Genomic DNA, 23,133 nt, shown 5'->3' with positions numbered 1-23,133 from the left:
TTTGTAAAACGTCCCCTATGGTCCCCCAGTGCTTGAAGCACCATTGAAAAGTGGCCCAATTTCTCAGCAGCTGACTGTGGAAGAGGTGGACGATAAAGTGCGAGGAGGAGAAAACGGCGATGATCGCAGCGGGCTCCATGCTTGCAGTGCTGTGGCGTCCGCGCTGTCACTGACCAGAAAAGTGCACGAACAGATTGCCCGCAGGCGCTTTCAAGGAGGGAGGGAGGTTGTGATTGACGGTTCAATGACGACACTTACCCAAAACCACCCTCGACACATTTCTCCCCCCAGCAGGCATTGGGGGCTCTACCCAGCATTCCAATGGGCAGCGGGGACTGCAGGAACTGTGGGATAGCTTCCCACAGTGCACCGCTTCCAAAGTCGACGCTGGCCCCGTGAATGTGGACTCAGAAATTCGAATTAGTGTATTTAGTATGGATACACAAATTTGACTTCATAAGGTCGAATCCACAAATTCGAACTAAGTTGATTCGAAATAGTCTTGTAGTGTAGACAAGGCCTAAGAGAGCTATACACAGCTGTTTGCACCTCCCCCCACCCCAGGTAATAATCACTTACACTGAGTTTATAAATAAACAAAAGTAATTTTATTAAGTATAAAAAGTAGGATTTAAATGGTTTTAAGTAATAACAGACAGAACAAAGTAAGTCACAAAACAAAATAAAACAAAACATGCAAGGCTAAGCTTAATACAGTCAGAAATTCATTATAAATGTTAATGTCTCACTCCAGTTGGTACTTCAGGTAAAATTATTCTCAGATCTGATGCCTTTTCTCACCTTGGCCCAGCCTGTTCTCCCCCAGCCCTGTGGTTACAGGTATTTCTGTGGGGTGGGGAGCCTGTCTCTTAAGCCAGCTTGAGACACTCATTGTTTCATAGAATATCAGGGTTGGAAGGGATCTCATCTAGTCTGCTCAAAGCAGGGCTAATCCCCAAATAGATTTTTGTCCCAGATTCCTAAATGGCCCCCTCAAGGATTGAACTCACAATCCTGGTTTTAGTAAACCAATGCTCAAACCACTGAGCTATCCCTCCCCTCAATTTATATAGAACTTCCTGAAGGCAGAAATTGGTAGGCAGACTATATTGATAAGCCTAGGCACTGGCACGGGCAACAGAGGTGAAAAGAGAAAAGGGTTTTTGTCAGTCCTGAATCAAGCACGGGCAACATAGAATTTTAGAGTGATTAGAAATACCAACCAGCTGATTTGGAAGAGAAATTGGCAAAATATTTGTTGATTTATAAACCTTCAACCCCAATAAAAAAGGATTTGGCTGCACTCTGGCTATTGTGGGAAACCTGTAATGAGGTGTTCCTCCAGCTGTCAAACGGCCGAGCAGAAGATACTACACTTTGTGAAAAGCTCAGAGCAAGTGAGCAAGATGCAGATAAATGGAAGTATTGACTACAGGGGTCCACGGCCAATTGGACATGCTTAAAGACACCCTACAGGAACTAAAAGTGAGGGAAAAGGGATTACTGGAACAGGTAGAGGAAAAAGATAAAATATCAAGAGAAAACCAAGTCCTACAGGGCATGGTGAAGAAATTAAAGCTAGAACAGGGCAAAGCACCTGCAAGCATAACCGCTGTGAATCAATTATCAAGCAGCTTAAGCAGAAGCTAGGCTTCACAACCCGCCAGGTTGCAGCAGTCGCAGCAGGAGAATGGGATCAAACCTTGCCCAGAGGAAACCCGGACTGGGAGAAGGAGGAAATATAGGACCTCAGGGAAACTTGGGAGAGGAATATATGGGATAATGCGCAGGAATGTAGGCATGATGAGCTCACTCCCATAGCCCTGGTAGCAGCGATTCAACGCACCACCAAAATGACTCCCTTAGATGGTGAGGGTAGCATGACCATTACCACAGTTCCAGTATCGGCCACCGATTTAAAGGCGATGGCTGGACATTTGGGGACCCAGAAGCGAGACACCTTTTCTAGTTGGTGTACCAACACGTTTTTACTTGCAGCAAGGGAAGGGCTAACTGCCTTGGAAGTCCATTGACTCATGGGGGTATGTGCAGCCCCGGAAATTAGAGCCACTCTGGATAGATTGGTTGTTACTGAGGACGTCGGTATCCTGGGTCTAATGGCAACATTTGGGGAACAGATAGGCAGGTGTAACTTTATAGCACAAGTTGTAGCCTCCGTCCAGGAGCCTAATGAAACCCTGAGAATTATTCAACTGGACGGGCTCTGATGTAAGTAATGGCTGGTCTGGTAACAGTTGACGGTGCCATGCCGATAGATGAGCTACCATTTAGCATCCAGTCCTTAAGGGATTGCGCTGCCTCTTTGGCCTCCTATTACGCTGGTAAACTTGCATTTTGGCAGAATAACTAGCCAGCTAACCTAGGGGAGCTAAGGGAACTGGCCCAACAAATAACCACTCATTCTGGACCACAACCCACTACAGTAACGCCTCACTTAACATTGTAGTTATGTTCCTGGAAAATGCGACTTTAAGTGAAACGATGTTAAGAGAATCCAATTTCTCCATAAGAATGAATGTAAATGGGGGGGTTAGGTTCCAGAGAAATTTGTTTTGCCACTATATTATAGTACTATAGTTGGGAGGTGCCCCTGCCTTATCCCACACAGACACAGCCACTGGCACTGGAGACAATGAGGCAGGAAGGGGGCTGAAGGTGCTGTAGGCTAGGAGAAGCACATTGCACAGCAGCAGCGGCAGCTTCCCCTACTCTGCAAGCGCCAGGGGCAGATGGGCTCAACCCTTGGCCTGCCCATTCCACCACTTCCCCCAAGCTGCCACCTTTAACCCTCTTCTTCTTCTCCCCTTCCCCTTTACTCCGCACGCCGAATCCTCACTCCTCCCCCTTCCCGAACACCGCAAGCCAGCTGATTGCCGCAGGCAGGAGGCAGGGGAGGGAGGGGGGGAGGCACGCTGCATCCTCGCTCTTCCCCCCTCCCTCCTGCCCGTGGAAATCAGCTGGTTTGCGGCGTTGAGGAGAGAGGGGGAGTCTGCACGCTGAGTCCTCACTCCTCCCCCCTCCCTCCTGAACGCCACAAGCCAGCTGATTGCCGCAGACAGGAGGCAGGAGGAGGAGGGGGAAAGCACTGATCCGCGGGGTATGCCGGCGGGCGGGCGGCACTGGGGTTGGTGTAGAGGAGCTGATGGGGGGCTGCCAGCTGTGGACAAAGCAGGCAGCCAAACGAGGTTATAGCGAAGCATTGCACAACTTTCAACGGAGCATGTTCTGTAATTGAGCAGGGACATACGATCGAAACAACATTAAATGAAAGGCTGTTAAGTGGGGAGTTACTTAAGTGGGGAGTACTAGCAAAAGGAGGAGAAAGGCCAATTGCAGCATTATCAGCCCGGCAAAATGAGGAATGGCGCCAGAAATTCCCCTTGGTCTGGACTCAAAAGAAACAGGCTGTGGTAAAATCAATGCCTGTGTAAAAATTGTTGCGGACTTAGTGCCTCCCCCAAAACAATATTTTTATCCAAAGGAGGTGGAGGCCCAGTTGGTACAAACTATCCAGGAGCTGAAATAGCAGGGAGGAATCAGAAAAACAAAGTCACCCTTCAACTCCCCTGTATGGCTGGTGCTAAAAGCAGATGGCCAGTCCTGGCGCCTAACAACGGCCTACAGGAGGATGAACACAGGTACAATACCTATGGCTCCTATTGTGGCGGACATGACACAGGTTATACAAAAGGTCCAAGCCACATCGAAATATTTTTCAGTAATTGATTTATCCAATTGTTTCTTTGCTATTCCCCTAAACCCCAACTCACAGGATCCTTTTGCCTTTACAATAAAAGAACAGCAGTGGACTTTTTGTCGATTGCCCCAAGGGTATCACAACAGTCTGGCAATCGCACACCGGCAAGTGATAAATATGCTGGATAGATTGAGTCCGCAAGATAGACCATTTGTGTTTTTATATGTGGATGATATTTTAGCCTTTGGGGAAACTGAGGCACAGACTCAGATGATAACTGAAAAAGTGTTAGCATTAATCTAGTAAAACCAGGATTTAAGGTAGCCTTGGATAAGGATCGACTGGTGCAGCCGCAAGTCACATATTTGGGTATAATTATTGGAAAGAAGGAAGGTAAATAGACCAGCGCCAGGTGAGAGCCCTACTAGAAATGCCAGCTCCTACTGACACCCACTCCTTGAGTGTACTATTGGGAGGCTTTAACTTTCTCAGATCACACATTGACAAGTATACTGAAATAACGCACTCCCTATGGCGATTACTAAAGACAAAGGCAAATTGGAAGTGGGGAGTAGAGCAGGATGCTGCTTTAAGGCTTTTAAAGCAAAAGGCTTCAGAGCTCCAGCACTGTGTTTTCCCGATGAGTCACAGCCTTTTGTTATTCGATTGTCTGCCAAACAATACAGCCTTGGCTGCTACGCTATTACAAAATAATGAGGATGGAAAACTGGTTCCAGTAGCATATGAATCCAGGAAGCTACAAGGAGCTGAGATAAATATTGATCCCTGGGAACGCGAATGACTGGTAGCCATCCAGGCAGTGCAAATCTTTTGAAGTAATCACAGGAATAGCTCCAGTCACTATTCAAAGCACCCAAACTAAACTAAAATACATTTTGTCAGGGAAACTGATGGGAAGGAAAGTCTCTAATACTTGAATGGCACAATGGATGCTGATTTTAATTAACAGAGGGGTAACCATGAAAACTCTATCCAAAACAGATATGTTAACACATGCTTTAATTGAAAAAGGAAACCGGCACGACTGTCCAGAGGTTACTCTGGAACAGAGAATTGCTCTAGTGGAGGCACCCCCACTAGACGAACTGGATACGATAGGAGAAGAGAAGCATATTTGGTTCACTGATGGAAGTGCAATGGTAAAAAATGGAAAAAGGTGTGTAAAATATGCAGTAATCAATTTAGACAAGGAGATTATTCAGGGCCAGCTGGACCACAGGTCAGCCCAACATGCTGAATAACATTCAGTTTATCAGGTTCTGAAACAATATGAGAACTCCCCATGGCCAGTGTATATTTACGCTGATAGTGATTTTTGCATAAAGGGAATTCAGTTCTGGATGCAGCACTGGAAAAGAAATGGGTGGAAGGCGGCGGATGGTAAAGTTATTGCATACTTAGATGAGTGGGAATGGATTTACCAGTGGGTAATAGAATCCTAAGCAATTGAAAATCGGGCTTGTGAAAGCCCACAACAAGGGAACAGGCAAGGAAGCCATTTGGAATAGTCGGCTGGATACAATAGCCTGACAACACAGTATAGCAATTGTAACTAGAAGCCAAGTTAAAAGCACCCCTAGTGATGTCCCCGAACCAATGGGTGCTGCTATAAATCATGGAATTCCAGGAAAAGTGGAAAGGCAAGAACTGATTAATGTAGCCCATCAGTTCATGCAGGAGGGGGTAAAAGGAACCTTAAATAGGTTAAGACAGGTTACAGAATGGAAAAAGATGGAAGATGATGTTAGAACATGGGTAAGGAATTGCATTCGGTGTGCACAGGATAGAGCACGACCCCCTCACTGGCAACCCATGATGCACCAACGGAGGCTCGGGCCCTGGCATAGGGTTCAGCTTGATTTTATTGACAAGTTACCAAGAAGTAAAGATACATGTTAGTAATTATTGATTCCTTTTCAGGATGGGTAGAAACATTTCCCCTTAAAATTAATAGCACCAAGGTGGTAGCTAAGAAGTTTTTTAATGAGGTGGTGTGGTGTGTAGATATGGTAGGTATGAGTCAGCAGTGTGCCCTTGTTGCCAAGAAGGCTAACGGCATTTTGGGCTGTATAAGTAGGGGCATTGCCAGCAGATCGAGGGACATGATCGTTCCCCTCTATTCGACATTGGTGAGGCCTCATCTGTAGTACTGTGTCCAGTTTTGGGCCCCACACTACAAGAACGATTTGGAAAAATTGGAAAGCGTCCAGCGGAGGGCAACAAAAATGATTAGGGGGCTGGAGCACATGACTTATGAGGAGAGGCTGAGGGAACTGGGCTTGTTTAGTCTGCAGAAGAGAAGAATGAGGGGGGATTTGATAGCTGCTTTCAACTACCTGAAAGGGGGTTCCAAAGAGGATGGATCTAGACTGTTCTCAGTGGTACCTGATGACAGAACAAGGAGCAATGGTATCAAGTTGTAGTGGGGAAGGTTTAGGTTGGATATTAGGAAAAACTTTTTCACTAGGAGGGTGGTGAAGCACTGGAATGGGTTACCTAGAGAGGTGATGGAATCTCCTTCCTTAGAGGTTTTTAAGGTCAGGCCTGACAAAGCCCTGCCTGGGATGATTTAGTTGGGAATTGGTCCTGCTTTGAGCAGGGGGTTGGACTAGATGACCTCCTGAGGTCCCTTCCAACCCTGATATTCTATGATTCAATGATTCTACCCCTGTATCAACAGATTCTGATAATGGGGTGGGGGCTTTGTTAGAGAAATTTTTACATCAATGTTACAAGCTTTAGGAATCAAACAAAAATTTCATATATCATATCGACCCCAATCCTCGGGTCAGGTAGAGTGGATGAACCGAACCATTAAGGAAGCGCTGCGGAAAGTAGTAAATTCTGTGGGAAAAGATTGGCCAGACAAGCTGCCTCTCATTTTAGCAGCTATCCGCAGCAGCAACAGACTGAAAACCAAAATCTAGCCTTTTCAAATTATGTTTGGACACTCAAAGACCTTATGATTGACCCTAGCCACCTAACACAAGATCAGGGAGAAATCCCTAATGTAACACACCATGAATATTTACAGTGGCTTCAGCAGCTGCAAGAAGACAAAACCACTCTTCAATATAGGGCCAATCAAGCTATGGAACAAATGAATTAAACAATCCATGCACAAAAGCATACTGAAACTGCCCTATGGGAAACAGGGGATCAAGTTATGTAGCTCAAATTGGGGAAAAGGGGCCACTCACTGGAATCAAAATGGGCAGGACCCTATTCCATAGTGGACCACTTCAGCCCAATGGTATACAGTATTGAGTGAGAAGGATGGAAAATTAAATGGGTACATGTCTTACAGATTAAACTTTTTGCATGAATAATAATGTCTTGGACTTTTTACAGGAAAGGACTCCTGGGATTTGGAACATAAGGTGCTGCTCGACCACTACTACCCTCCAAATCCATGAAACCTCAGTATCAAGTTTGACAGTCCCTGTTCTTGGGGGCCTTTATCTCCCAGATATTAAAACATATCTTGGAAGAGCCCACCTCAATCTCTCCCCTGGTCAATCATCATTCCCCCATAAATAATCAATCTTGGATCCCCATCAGGGAACCAGGAATCCTCTTAGAATAGTATGATAAAAATACAAATTGAATTCTGAGGCCACTAGGAAATACCAATATTTATGCCTGGGACGGGGAAGTGGGACTTAAGGTTCACCTTACAAACACCCCAGGAGTACCAAGCCACAGGGAAATAGGGGTTAAAGTAGAGGGTCGTTATGCGGCTACCACCTGGAGTTCCAGCTACCCATGATTACCATATCAGTGGGATGAGCCTCTTAAGACAGGGACAATACTAACTGTCACAGCAGCATATTGTCCAATATCGAATGGAGATTCAAACTTTTGGTCCCCAGATACGCGTACTAAGTCTTGGACCAAAGATGTTGCTTTCAAAAGAAGCACCCCGATCAGGATAAAGAAATCCAGACTGTTTGTAACTCAGAGTGACCCCATAAAGTTCCTCCTGAATCCTTTGTTAGTAGAAATTAAAATTAATATGGATTGGACCCAGCTGAATGTGTCAAGAGTGGAGCTAAACTGTTTGCCCTTCTCTCTGCCTATTTTAAAAGCCTGGATGACAACATACCAAAGCCCCTATGGTTGGACCAAATGAGATATAGCAGACACTGTATTAGGAGGGGTTGGTTTTGGAATCAGGGATTATGAATACGGTAGATTTAGAGATAATCAGAAATAAATTGAGCGCTTTATCACAATCACAGGAGAGTCTCCTACACAAGCAGGCAGATGCTAATGTGGATTTAGTACAAATAGGCCTAGGCAATCTGAAAGCGACATGGAATCTGTGGAAATGGCTGCTGTACAAGGAACAGCTGGAATTGGGAAACAGAACTGCCTTAGCCATGGGGTGCACTGAGATGCAAATTCTTAGTTTAGCATCACTCGAACATGAAATGTTCTGAGCAATATCAGGAAATGTTAAAGTACTGGAACACCTTTTAAAAGATCTTAGCTGGGGAGGGATAGCTCAGTGGTTTGAACATTAGTCTTCTAAACCCAAGGTTGTAAGTTCAATTCTTAAAGGTGCCATTTAGGGAACTGGGGTAAAAATCTGCCTGGGGAATGGCCCTGCTTTTAGCAGGGGGTTGGACTAGATGACCTTCTGAGGTCCCTTACAATTCTATGATGCCTATAAGTATGAATGGATACAATATGTCTCCAGCATGATTAAGTCTGAACTGGTACTAGCAGAAATTATTGTCAAAATTGCCCATCAGCAATCTGTGGAGGCAGAGCTATGGAAAGTCAGTCCAAAGCTGGAATGCAACTTGTGCCTAAGTTAACAAACAATGTGAAATTCAAAGCAAAAGCATTATCCCCACATGCTTCCAGCAGTCTTACTGACCAAACTTCTTAGGTCAGGACACCTCCCCCAGTCCAACGGCTGCTTCCTTTATCCCTTCAGATGCAGTGAATCAACGGGCAGAGAGAGGGAGAGTAAGTGGTGTCTTTTTATAATCCGATCCTCCTTATGAGAAACATTTCCACCTGGTTACCTGGAGACAAAATATCTATGTGCAAGGATGTTTCCTTGCTGCTTTTTCCTCACCTTTTTTATCAGGACAATACTGATCAGCAAATTATGAGTTTTCAAATGATACATTATAAGACATACATTAAAAGTGATTTCCATTAAGTTTTAGCATTTGTTTGGGGAGAGGTATTGGAAACCATTCAGGCCAGATCTTTGCTCTCTGGTATAGTTTTGGCTTTTCAGAGTATTCCCATTGACTCATAAGTAGCAAGCAGCACTAGGTTTGGTGGGGGTGCTAAGTGTTTTGAAGGATAAAGACCTTATTTGCAAGCTCTTTGAAGTAGGGATCTCTCTGCAAACTCCAAAGCTATGTGTTATTGTCCTACAGAGCATGTAAAAAACGTAATAAGTCAGTCTACTCTGAGTTTTTGAGTTGGTGACACACACAAAGTGAAACCAGGAGAATGTTGCCTGTTTCTACAGGGCTCTGATGCACTTGCACTGTGGGGGTCCTAAACACTCATTTAAATACCCATCACCAACCACTTGATGTTTTACTTCCCTTCATATTTTCAGTGTTGTCACTTGTTTGTGTGTGGCTTTGTTTTGCTGTCTTCTGCTTCCTCCATACCTATGAACTTTTAAAAATGTATATTATAGATAGGTTTAGTATGCACAATAAATGACCTCGATATTTGTGCTGCATGTAACATTCAATCTGAACATGGATTTCCTGTTTTACAGAGAAGCACCAAATCAACAATGGAGGGCAGATGGCTGTGGTCTCCTCCTGAGCGCCTCTGGTCATAATGTGGTCTCCATCAAGCACAATGAGTGAACCTATCCTTCCTACTTTGGGGAATAACCTAGCAAGGGAAGGACATAGAATACCATGGTGATTGGCATGCGATAGATAGATAGATAGATAGATAGATAGATAGATAGATAGATAATCTGGAGTAGCTAATCTGGAGTACTGTTACATGTTTTACAGGTTTTACATTTCACCTATTGGGGTTGGGACAATGAGTTGATTCTGAAACAATCAGTATGTTTCAGGTGTATCTAACTTTCTGTTCCTTTGATACCAGACTTGTTGCTAAGACTGGTTGAAATTTTTTTTTAGAAGTTTTTTTGATTGGAAATTGGATTTTCAATTGAACTATTTTTTTCCATGAAATTATCTTTTCCCTGGAAATTATAAGATTTCCATTAAAAAGGCCAAACACCCCTCCTTCCCAAACTGTGGCTATAGGATTCTGGTGATGATCCAGGGCAGTTCAGCAAGAGAAGAGACCATCATGGATCATGGGGGATGTAATCCAGCCTAGGAGCCTGGCCCATTCAAAAGATTGCTGGTGCGTGGTATGTGATGCACCCCCCGTGTTATTTCCAAGGAAAAAAGCTTTCAGTCTCCACAAACAAATCCCCTTTGTGGATCAGTTCTATGCAGTACCAGGATGAAATATACCCCTAACCTGTAACTCTGGTAGAAATTGCATCATTTAATAATACAGTAGGAAAGAGTGGGTCGAATTAATCCCCAGGGCATGAGATACACCAAGGTGGCTTTGGTTCACTGAACCCATTAATTAGTTGTTGTAGCTCTCTGAGCTCAGGTATTCCCTATTGCTTCAGGAATCATGTCCCATAGATCACACATCTCAGTATAAAGCTTCCCGAATGCTCCAAACTGGCAGTTTCTGACAATGAGGAAACGCCACCACATCTCTCTCTCTTCTCAGCAGGTACGTGCGATTGTCCTGAATTACAGTCTCAGAAACACGCAGACACGATGGTGATAAGCAGGTACTGAATTCAAGACCTCCAGCATTAAAAGCCTCAGCCTCAACTTCTACCCCTTTGGCTAACCGAGTGTCTTCCTTGTTTGGAAAAATAGCCAATTACATATTCACCGAAGCCAGTGCTTTCCATTGTGTCTCTAGGTTTTCATACAGGCTAAAGTAAATGCCAAAAAAAGCTTAATTAGCACAATAAGCAACTTTACCCGAAACCGACCTGCCAAGCCACAGAACACACCTTGCCCAAAGAGGGTGGAAAGATTGACACTCCTTTCCTCTCACCCCTTCTTTAGCTAACAAATAATCTCTTCAGACTAAGATGGTTTTCATCCTGATTGTCTTACAGCAGGGTCACAAGTCAATGTTTGCTGCTCAGATTAGTGAACAGGAGTGTCTCTGTGTGGGGTTTGATTAACCTGCGTGTCATTCTATTTATGCAGTGTGTATTTTATCAAACAACTGAAATGACTAGCTGTGAACATCTGGCTCTGTGGACTAAGCCTTTCCCTGAGTGGGTACTGACATCCTTTGAGAAACTGATCTCCATTTATCTTCATTTACTTCATTACAGAGAAGGGAAAGGTTTTCTGTACCATCCACCTGCCCACATCTCTGCAGCTGCCTGATCTGTGTTCAGAGGAGATGGAAAAGGGAAATCACTCGGAGGCGACTGAGTTCATTCTCTCAGGACTGACAGATCGTCCGGAGCTGAAGGTCCCCCTCTTTGGGATGTTCCTACTGATTTATGGTATCACCCTGGTGGGGAATGGGGGGATGATCTTGTTAATCACGATTAACCCCCAACTCCACACCCCCATGTACTTTTTCCTCAGTAATTTGTCTTTCTGTGATCTTTGCTCATCCTTGATAATTTCCCCTAAGATGCTGCTGAATCTCTTAGCACAGAGGAAAAGCATTTCTTACACTGCCTGTGCTGTGCAACTGTATCTCTATGTCGCTTTTTCAGATGTTGAGTGCCTATTGCTGGCTGTGATGGCGTATGACCGTTATGTGGCCATCTGTAACCCGCTGCGCTATACGGTCACCATTTCCAGGCAGCTTTGTATACAGCTGGTGGCTGCGGTGTACGCTGTGGGGTTGGTGGATTCAATGATACACACGTGTTTTACATTTCGGCTGTCATTCTGCAGCTCCAACATCATCAATCATTTCTTCTGTGACATCCCCCCACTGCTGGCGCTCTCCTGTTCTGACACCCACATTAATGAGATTGTGATGTTTACTTTAGTGTGCTGCATTATAGTGAGCAGCCTTGTAACTGTCCTCCTCTCCTATGTCTATATCGCCTCCACCATCCTGAAGATCCGCTCCACCGAGGGGAGGCACAAAGCCTTCTCCACCTGCACTTTCCACTTGACTGCTGTGGTCCTTCTTTTTGGCACCTTTCTCTTCATGTATTTGCGTCCCACCTCCAGCTATTCCATGGACACAGACAAAGTAGCCTCAGTGTTTTACACGGTGGTGATCCCCATGTTGAACCCCCTCATCTACAGCCTGAGGAACACGGAGGTGAAGGACGCCCTGAGGAGAGCAATGAATAAACTCCTAACCAATTCCTGAATCTATTTAACTCTGTACTGGTTAAGTGATGGGGAGTGGAAACAGGTGAATTCAATTCCAAGCACGTTGCAATGTAATTTCACAGAGCCCGTCGTTGTATTGTTCATTATTGTATTGTTATTATTATTAATTTGTTTGTATTCCAACAAGGTCTGCAGGCCACAACTGAGATCAGAGGACAAATCACAGGAAGCATCAGAGGTCCAGAAAAAGAGAAAAATTTACAAGCTGGTGGCTAGGGGCAGCCACCTAGAGTGTGAGATGCTCAACTTCACGTCTCTGTTCCAGTGGTTATTGAATTTGTTATCCACAGTAGAACAACTTTGAAAGGAGAGATTGAGAGCAACTGGATTGCAATAGCACATCCCTCATTGGCATATCCATGTGCATAGTGTGACAGATTTGTCACAGAGACCCCTGTTAGGACTGTCACCTAATGTGCTGAAATTGCCTCTGATCCTTTTTTCCCTGCCAGCCTGGGCCTCCAGAACCCTACCTTGCTGAGCCAGACACGCTAGCCTGCTGCAACACAGACCCAGGGTCTGAACCACACCCCCAAAACTGCAGATCTAGACTGAAACCAGCTCAGCAGGATACACGTCTCCAGCGTGCAGACACCTAGCTCCCAATGGGCTCTAAATCACAAACAAGTCAATTTTAGTCTGTATAAAGATTATACAGGGTAAAATGATAAATGTTCACCCTCTATATCATTGCAAGAGAGATATACAAAACTCTTTCCTCTCTCCCCCCAGTAACAATAACTTACACTGAGTTTATAAATAAACAAAAGTGATTTTATTAAGTATAAAAAGTAGGATTAAAGTGGTTTTAAGTAGTAACAGACAGAACAAAGTAAGTCACAAAGCTAAATAAAACAAAACACGCAAGGCTAAGCTTAATACACTCAGAAATCAGTTTCAAATGTTAACTTCTAACTCCAGTTGTTACTTCAGGTAAAATCCTTCTCAGGTCCGATGCCTTTTCTGACCTGTGTTCAGTCTGTTCTCACCCACCTCTGTCGTTACAGTCCCTCTGGAAAAGTACCACCTTCAAGATGGATTCCAGTATCAGGTGACGTGGTCACATGTCACTGTAAGACGCCAGTGTGACGTTGCCCCCCATAAGGCTTTATGAAAATATGCTTATGAATGTAAATATGACATGGTTGGAATATGTTTTATGCTACATATGCCATATAACATATCCCTGCAAAGGTTCTGATCTACTGAATACATTCCTCCCATTTGTATGCCTGTATCATTTTTGTATTCAAAGTTGTGAATATTGGTTATGTACTTGTTTAATTTTAAATAGCCAGAGTGAAGCAGTTGGTCAGCTTCCTGAGAAAAAATTATTCCCAATAAGTGCCCCGTCAAGAAACAATTAAGCCAACAGTGAACTTGGAGACATCAATCCACATGTGAGCTTTCCCAGGCATGTGGCTTGCCTGGTAAGGAACTGAGTCATGCATGGATATGTGACTTGCCCATGTGATTCCAAAACTCCATCTTGGAGTTGGGATTCTACACAGGGGGAGGGAGGGGTGTCCACCCACAAGAGAAACTCTATTTAAACACTTTGGAGACCCTCCATTTTGTCCTTTGGGGCTGGAGAGGCTACCTGAAAGAAACTAGTACAAAGGACAGTAACTACAGGGGGTGTGAGTGATGGCTGGACCCAGACTAGAAGGAGACTAGTCTGTAAAAGGGACAAAGCTCTTAGGAGTATTTGTAACACTTTGTGAATAGTATCAGGTCAATCCAAACGGTATTGGTTTTGACAATAAATTATTAGTCCAGAAGAAATTCATCCATTTCTAGACACCTTTAAGTAATTTCCCATCATTGGGACACAAAGCGACATTTGGAGAGGTGACCAACAAATAAAGTGTAATACCTTCACCTCAGTTTTTGTATCATATTAAAAAGACCTCTCGGGAGAGACAGCAATACAAACCAGCTGATGCTCTGGCCCTCTGTGTTCCATTTCCACAAGGAAAGACACGGCAACAATATTAATTGCATGTGCTGCGCACACCTGTTGTCCTGGGAGCAAACATGCTCCAGGGATCAAATCTCAAAGTCATCAAACCCAAATTTAACCTTTGCCACCCAAGGAAGCAGCTACAGAGGTTTCAAGGGTAACGTTGGTGTGGTTAGGAAACAGGGAAAAATTAGTCTCTAAGTCTGATTTTAGGGTTCTGAGCAGGTACTGCTTCCCTCCTTCTCAACTCAATGTAAGTGAAGGGAGGTACCACCAAGTCATGGGCAAACAAGTCAGTTTCAGAGCACTTCAGCCTTTAATTGAAATGACAGTGAGACATTCATGGGAGGGGAAGGAAGGAACTATCCTGAGAGGAGAAATTTCAACTTTTCTGAACATATTTACCTATCAAAAGAAGGAAAGAGCTTTACCAAGGGAGGAAGAAGAGTGACTGGAAAAGGAGAGAAAAATAGCTTTAATAGGAAGGGAGATAACTCCCCCATCTATTCAGGGAATGTCTATACTAAGGCCATTACATTGACTCAGCTATGGTGTGCAACAGTGCCATAGTGTATACGCTTTTCAAATTGCTGGAAGGGGTTTTTCCATCGATATAGTTAATCCACATCTCTGAGAGGCAGTAGCTAGGTCAATGGAAGAATTACAATGGTATGAAATGTTTCTCAGTCCTGTGCGACAGAGCTTGGTTGATGTAATTTTTAAGCAGAAAGCAGACGTCAGAGAAGCTACCCATAGGAAAGCCCAGTTGGGAAATCTAGTCCTATCTGCCTGCCAGGGCAGCAGAATCCCCTTCATTTCTTTTTGTTCAGCCTAGTTGGAAATATTCCAGCTGTCCCAGCTTCCCAGGAGAGATGATTCTGCATTCTGACCAAGCTCAGTGTCCAGCTGTGTGTGTGTAGTGGGGACTTTCTGTGTGTGTGTGTTTGGTGTGCAGTGGGCACTGTGTGCGTGTTTGGTGTGTAGTGTGCACTGTGTATTGTGTGTGTGTGTGTGTTTGGTGTGCCGTGGGCACTATGTGTGTGATGGGGGATACAGTGGAGCTGAATGTCAAGTGTAGGGAGGTGTGTGTCCCTTGCCCTGCCCAGTGCTCAGGCTAGTGTTCCCCCAGTGCAAGGCTCTTTGTGAGATCATAGGACTAGGAGGCACCTCGAGAGGTCATCTATTCCAGTCCCCTGCACTCATGGCAGGACCAAATATTATCTAGACCATCCCCGACAGGTGTATGTCTAACCTGCTCTTAAAAATCTCCAGTGGTGGAGATTCCACAACCTTCCTGGGCAAGTTATTCCAGTGCTTAGCCACTCTCACTGTTGGGATGTTTTTTCCTAATGTCCAGCCTTGCTGAAATTGAAGTCCATCAGTTCTTGTCTTAACCTTCCCCCTTTCACCCATTGCTTTGCAATTTTATTGCTAAACTCTGTTTCCCAGACTATAAATTACGGGAAATAAATAAAATTAACAAAAGAATCAGGTGGGAGCTGGCATGCTTGGAGATATTTTGTAACAGCATCTGCAGAGATCTTCAGTGTTAACCATCAGTTTGGGGAATATCCTCCTTTTTGCAACCTGCCCTTGTTGCACCCCAAGGCCCCCTTCCTTAGGGAGTCGGTTGGGAAGGCAGATTAGCATTGTGTATTGCTAATGCTGTTGCTAGCATTGCAAACCTGTTTGGGGAGTGTTAAAGGTGTGTGAGTGGGGAGTGAAAGGTTTTTTTGCAGGTACAAAAGGCCGGGGGGTGGTGGGGGGAAGCCAAGAATGAGTTAATTTACCACTGCAACTAGCAAGCTACCTAAGGTCCATCTAGCCCAGTAACCAGTCTTCTGACAGTGGCCAATGCCAATTGCCCCAGAGGGAATGAACAGAACAGGGAATCATCAAGTGATCCATTCCCTGTCACTCATTCCCAGCTTCTGGTAAACAGAGGCTGGGGACACCATCCCTGCCCATCCTGGCTAATAGCCATTGAGGGACCTATCCTCCATAAATTTATTTAGCTCTTTTTTGAAACCTGTTATAGTCTTGGCCTTGACAACATCCTCTGACAAGAGGTTCCACAGGTTGGCTGTGCATTGTGTGAAAAATAATTCTTTTTTTGTTTGTTCTAAACTTGCTGCCTATTAATTTCATTTGGTGGCCAGAGTAGTTCAGCAAGAGGAGAGACCATCATGCATCATGGGGGATGTAATCCAGCCTGGGAGCCTGGCCCATGAAGCGATTGGTGGTGTGTGATATCTGATGCAACCCCGTGGTATTTCCAAGCCAAAATGTTAAGTTTTCAGGCAAAAGCTTTCAGTCTCCACAAACAAACCCCCTTTGTGGATTATCTCTATGCAATACCCACCTTGTGGGGAAGAGAGAGGGGGGAGAGAGGTGATGACCACAATGTTCTTGTGCATCTGCAGCCATGGATCAGTGCATGGGCCCATCCCTGTGGTGACCTCACCCTTTCATGTCAATCGAACACTACTGTCAGTCAGCACCACACCTTTGGTGTTACTGGGATAGTTTCTAGGTTGATGGCTGTGACATACCAGGGTCCAATCCAGACTAATCAGCTATGTCACACCTGCCTGCAACCTTGCAAAGCCTTGCTGAAGTGGCTTGCACCTGGGCCACTCACAAACAGCCATCTAGCAGGCAAATCACACCCTGAGCATGTGTGTGTAACTGCAGCCTGGCCAGGAATAGTTTGGTTACACTCAGGCTCTCACCATCCTTGCTTATACTGCAGGGTGGCCCAAACACTACTCCAGGTCCCAGCCCAGAGACCCTAAAAACAGCAGCCACACATCACTGTGTCCCCTTAACTAAACTGCTTTCAGCTCCCTTGGGCTACTGCCACATAGCCCCAGCCCTGACTCATGCTTCACCTTTACCTCAGGGCAAATATACGTTCAGGCCTATCAGCCAGCCAGGAGCCCCGTCTCACTCCCCCAGTCCCTGCCAGTTCTGAGCTGTCCATGGTGCTGTAGGTTCCTTTAGCCAGCCAGGAGTTCAATGGAGCTACAGTGATTGACACCAGTGAGGGATCTTCTATGAAGCTTTGTCAATTTAGACCTCCTGACAAGTGATTTCCATTAAATTTTAGCATTTGTTTGGGGAGTGGCATTGGAAGCCATTCAGGCCAGATCTTTGCTCTCTGGTATAGTTTTGACTTTTCAGAGTACTCCCATTGAGTCATAAGTAGCAAGCAGCACTAGGTTTAGTGGGGGTGCTAAGTGTTTTGTAGGATAAAGACCTTATTTGCAAGCTCTATGAAGTAGTGATCTCTCTGCAAACCCCAAAGCCATGTGTTATTGTCCTGCAGGGTGTGTAAAAACTTAATGAGTCAGTCTACTCCGAGTTTTTAACTTGGTGACACACACAATGTGAAACCAGGATAACTTTGCCTGTTTCCACAGGGCTCTGTTGCACTTGCACTGCATGGGTCATAAACACTCATTTAAAATACCCATCATCAACCACCTGATGTTTTACTTCCCTTCATATTTTCAGTGTTGTCACTTATTTGTTTGTGGCTTTGTTTTGCTATCTGTGTTGCTTTATTATTTACTTTTACTGTTCTCTGTGTGTGAAGTATTAATCAAATTAAGTGTTGACATTCCAGAGAAATCATATAATACCAAGTGAATGCCTTTTACTCTCCTTTCCAGTATCAGAAAATATTGTATTAATATTTGCAGAGAAAGAATTTCTGTTTGACTCATAAATTTATTTAGCATCTTAAAGCTGAGCTGTGTGTGCAGATAATATGCATGCACGGGGGATAGTTTTGTGAACTGCAGAAGTCCGCACAATGCTAGCGTTTTGGCAGATGCTTCATTTTTTGAGAGCAGCTTTCCCTGAGGATTTCAGTGGTCTGTTGTAGGAGTACGTTATTTAATTAGGCCTCTGATGCATATTTTTATGCTTTCTCTTAATGACCATGATGACTTTGTTTTATTTATATAGCTGTTTTCAGTACGCCATATTTTGTTGTGTTTACTTGCTTGAGTAGTTAGAAAGGATGTTAAAATACATGTACTCCAAGGCAGTGTTAATTTTTTATTATTGGATTTCATATTAAATAAGCATTTTAAGCAGTGCACCTTGTATATTATCCCTTGTTTTAATATTCTTTCTTCTTCTTCCTCCATACCTATGAACTTTTAAAAATGTATATTATATCTAGATTTAATATGCACAATTAATGACCTTGATATTGTTGCTGAACGTAACATTCCATCTGAACATGGATGAAAAAAATTAGAGGGAACATTGGTCATTTCCAGCTTTACAGAGAAGCACCAAATTAACAATGGAGGGTAGATGGCTGTGGTCTCCTCCTGAGCTCCTCTGGTCATCATGTGGTCTCCATCAAGCACAATGCATGAACCTATCCTTCCTACTTTGGGGAGTAACCTAGCAAGGGAAGGGCATAGAATACCATGGTGATTGGTGTGATATAATCTGGAGAACTCTTACATGTGTTACAGGTTTTACATATCACCTATTGGGGTTGGGACAATGAGTTGATTCTGAAACCAGGAAGACTGAGAAGGTATCAGTTACAGCCTAAAAATTAGTATGTTTCTGGTGTATCTAACTTTCTGTTCCTTTGATTCCAGTGTCATTTCTAAGGCTAGTTAAAAAATTTTCTTAAAGTTTTTTAATTGGAAATTGGATTTTCAATTGAACTATTTTTTTCCATGAAATTATCTTTTTTCAGGAAAATATAAGCTTTCCATCAAAAAGACCAAACTCCCCTCCTCCCCAGACCATGGCTGCAGGATTCTGGTGATTTTCCAGAGCAGTTCAGCAAGAGGAGAGACCATCATGCATCATGGGGGATGTAGTCCAGCCTGCGAGCCTGGCCCATGGAAGAGATTGGTGGTGTGTGGTATCTTATGCACCCTCATGGTATTTCCAAGCCGAAATGCTTTTAGTCTCCACAAACAAATCACCTTTGTGGATCATCTCTACGCAGTACCAGGCTTGCACTGAAAAGAGCAGGATGAAATCTACCCCTAACCTCATACTCTGTAACTCTGGTAGAAGTTGCATCATTTAATAACACAGAAAAAAAGAGTGGGACTAATTAATCGCCAGGGCACCAATTACACCAAGGTGGCTTTGGTTCACTGAACCCATTAATTAGGTGTTGTGTCTCTCTGAGCTCAGGTATTCCCAGTTGTTTCTGGAATCATGTCCCATAGATCACAAATCTCAACTATAAAACTTCCCGAATGCTCCAAACTGGCAGACTCTGACCATGGGGAAACGCCAACGCATCTGTCTCTCTCTTCTCAGCAGGTACATATGATTCTCCAGTATCAGAGTCACACACACACATACAGACACCATGGGGATCAGCAGGTATTGAATTCACGACCTCCAGCAGTGAAAGCCTCAGTCCCAACTCCTACCCCTTTAGCTAAAGGAGCGACCTCCATGGTTGGAAAAAATAGGCAATTACATAGTCACTGAAGCCAGTGCTTTCCACTATGTCCCTGGGTTTTCATACAGGCTAAAGTAAAGGCCCAAAAACTTAATTAGCACAGGAAGCAACTTTACCCCAACCTGACATGCCAAACCAGAGAGCTCCCCTTGCCCAAAGAGGGTAGAAAGATTGACACTCCTTTTCTCTCACCCTTCTTTAGCTAACAAATAATCTCTCCAGACTGAGATGGTTTTCACCCTGATTGTCTTACAGCAGAATCACAATCACTGTTTGCTGCTCAGATTAGTGAACAGGAGTGTCCCTGTGTGGAGCATGATTAACCTGCGTCTCGTATTTATTTAGTGCGTATTTTATTGAACAACTGAAATGACCAGCTGTGAACATCTGCCTCTGTGGACTAAGCCCTTTCCTGAACAGGTACTGAAGTCCATTGAGAAACTGTTCTCCATTTATCTTCACTTACTTCATTACAGAGAAGGGACAGGTTTTCTGCACCATCCACCTGCCCACAGCTCTGTAGCTGCCTGATCTCTGTTCAGAGGAGATGGAAAAGGGAAATCACTCGGAGGCGACTGAGTTCATTCTCTCAGGACTGACAGATCGTCCGGAGCTGCAGGTTCCCCTCTTTGGGGTGTTCCTACTGATTTATGGTATCACCCTTGTAGGGAATGGGGGGATGATCTTGTTAATCACGATTGATCCCCGACTCCAAACCCCCATGTACTTTTTCCTATGTAATTTGTCTTTCTGTGACCTCTGCTATTCCACAATAATTTCCCCTAAGATGCTGCTGAATTTCTTAGCCGAGAGGAAAAGCATTTCTTACACTGCCTGCGCTGTGCAACTGTATCTCTTTTACGCCTTTTCAGATTTTGAGTGCCTCTTGCTGGCTGTGATGGCATATGACCGTTATGTGGCCATCTGTAACCCGCTGCTCTATACGGTCACCATGTCCAGGAAACTTTGTAAACAGCTGGTGGCTGCGGTGTACGCTGTGGGATTGGTGGATTCAATGATATATGCGTGTTTTACATTTCGGCTGTCATTCTGCAGCTCCAACATCATCAATCATTTCTTCTGTGATATCCCCCCACTGCTGGCGCTCTCCTGTTCTGACACCCACATCAATGAGATTGTGATGTTTGCTTTCACGAGCTGCATTATAGTGAGCAGCCTTGTAACTGTCCTCCTCTCCTATGTCTATATCACCTCCACCATCCTGCAGATCCGTTCCACCGAGGGGAGGCACAAAGCCTTCTCCACCTGCAGTTTTCACTTGACTGCTGTGGTCCTGCTTTTTGGCACCCTCCTCTTCATGTATTTACGTCCCACCTCCAGCTATTCCATGGACACAGACAAAGTGGCCTCAGTGTTTTACACGCTGGTGATCCCTATGCTGAACCCCCTCATCTACAGCCTGAGGAACACAGAGGTGAAGGACGCCCTGAGGAGAGCAATGAATAAACTCCTAACCAATTCCTGAATCTGTTTAACTCTTTACTGGTTTAGTGATGGGGAGTGGAAACAGGTGAATTCAATTCCCAGCCCATTGTAATGTAATTTTGCAGAGTTGGTGGTAGTATTGTTCATTATTGTATTGTTATTAATTTCTTTGTATTCCAACAGGGCCTGCAGGCCTTAACTAAGATCAGGGCTTTATTAGGGAGTATTCCAGGAAAATTCCAGGAAGCGCCTGTTTCATGTGTGTGAATATTTGTGATGTGCTTCAGAAACACAGATCTATTTGTATTGGGAAAGTAGAGGGGGGCATCAAATCTATCTCCCTCCGATTTGTCGTGGGTTTGGTTTCATTATGCAGTTGCAAGTATGAAGTGTGTAATTTCTTTGGCTGAACCAAAGGGCTTTTTGCACACCCTCCTGATCCCCTGCAGCCCTTTTTGTCCACTCTGGGGTTGTTGTTGAGATTGTCGCCTGGTTTGTATCCATGCACATGGAGGAGAAAGGTGATTTCCATCACAATGGCCTTTCTTTTAAGTTAAGGGAGCGACAAAACTCATAAGAACAAGGGTAACATTTCCAAAAGAGAACATGGTGTCTGTGCATCCTTTGTGAGAATCTGCACTGAACTGAATACAAAATAATATGGAGAGGATGAGTTTTGTCTGCCATATAAATTAAACAGAAAGAAAAAGTCATATCAGACACTGGATGTTTATAGCTACGAGGTCTTACTCTTTATTTGGCTGGAAAGTATTATGGACTCTGAAGAATAGGAATTCTGGGAATTGTACAGCTCAGGTTACTCTGAGTGAGAAATGGATAGAGCTGGGCCAATAGCTGATTTTTTAGTTCATGGGTGGTTATAAAAATTGAAAAACAAAAATTCAGTTCAACCTGAACCAAATCTGAAAATTCCCTAAATGTTTGGCAAACTGGAAAACATTGACAAAATTTGCCTGTGGGATTGAAGGAAATATTTAGCATGACCAGAAATGGAACATTTATTTTCCTTCCTGGGTACTTTTTAATGTAAAAGCAAAGACACTGACAAAAATGGATGGGAATGGAAGAGACAGTAATGGTGCTGCTTCTCTTGTAGACTTTAAACAAGTGATCCAGGTGGGAGATCCAGGTCAATCCCCCCCCTCTGTCTGATGAGGGAGAAGCTATTTGAAAGTGGGTCTCCCACTTTGCCGGGCAGTACCCTGGTAACTGGGCTCTGTTCTGTCCTGCATCGTTCTCAGGACTGGTCTATACAACCATTGTAAATTGATCTCAGTTACGCTACTTCAAGTTGACTTACAGCGGTGCCACACCGTGCTATGTCACCGGGAGAGTTACATCACTGAAGTAATGTAACATACATCAGTCGACAGTCTTAGTGTAGCCCAGCCCTGAGAAAGATCCATGATGGAACATAGCGTCTGAGGGAGGTGGAGTACCCACCCATCGACTTAGCATGTCTTCCCCAGACCTGCCCAATCAACACCATTTCATCTATCGCAGTAGTCTCGCTTTAACCAGTACTGTAGATTTGCCCTCAGTCTGTCCTGTTGAAGTTGTTGCATTGTAGATAAAACACAGGAAGAATCACAGGGCCAGAAAGAGAGAATGACTCTATAGACAAGTGGTTTGGAGCACCCACATGCTCAATTTCATGTCTCTGTTCCAAGGGTTATATAATTAGTCATCCACCGTAGAACAACTTTGAAAGGAGAGACTGAGAGCAACCCAGACTGTAATAGCACATCGCTCAGTGGCTGCTCCCTGTAAATACAGGAAACCCAAGTGCACATCTTTACCCAGCACTGAACAGAAGGGGGAATTGAACCTGGATCTCACACCTCACAGGAGAACACCCTAAGTACCGAGCTAAAAATTACAAAGAGAGGGAGCATCACCACCTCCTACTGGTGGCTGCTTCACAACCGGCACCTAAATCCTCCTCCCCCACACACATTGTTTTGAGACAAGGCTATTAGGAGACTTTGTAACACATTTGTGAATAGTTTCAGGTCAACCCCAATGACATTGTTTTTTACAATAAATTATGAATCCAGAAGAAATTCATCCATTTCAAGATACTTAT

The 23,133-nt window shown here is 44.2% G+C and overlaps 2 protein-coding genes across 3 annotated transcripts; both read left to right on the top strand.

The window, feature by feature from the left end:
* The first annotated feature begins 8,136 nt into the window (after positions 1-8,136).
* On the top strand, positions 8,137-12,136 carry LOC120403416 (olfactory receptor 1019-like). 2 transcript variants are annotated; one of them, XM_039534485.1, is made up of 2 exons: positions 8,137-8,149; positions 11,193-12,136. In XM_039534485.1, the coding sequence occupies exons 1-2, from the start codon at positions 8,137-8,139 to the stop codon at positions 12,134-12,136; spliced, it is 957 nt and encodes a 318-aa protein (XP_039390419.1). The 2 variants fall into 2 exon arrangements, with proteins under 2 accessions (XP_039390419.1, XP_039390418.1); XM_039534484.1 differs by lacking the exon at positions 8,137-8,149 and adding an exon at positions 10,437-10,452.
* Positions 12,137-20,127: 7,991 nt separating this feature from the next.
* On the top strand, positions 20,128-21,066 carry LOC120403437 (olfactory receptor 1019-like). Its single transcript, XM_039534506.1, has one exon. It carries the CDS (start codon positions 20,128-20,130, stop codon positions 21,064-21,066), a length of 939 nt encoding a protein of 312 aa, XP_039390440.1.
* The last annotated feature ends 2,067 nt before the right edge of the window (positions 21,067-23,133 follow it).

The sequence above is a fragment of the Mauremys reevesii genome, linkage group 4, assembly GCF_016161935.1.
Source record: "Mauremys reevesii isolate NIE-2019 linkage group 4, ASM1616193v1, whole genome shotgun sequence".
NCBI lineage: Eukaryota > Metazoa > Chordata > Testudines > Geoemydidae > Mauremys > Mauremys reevesii.
The sequence above is the reverse complement of the archived record's forward strand: the minus strand, read 5'-3'. Positions and strand labels throughout refer to the sequence as shown.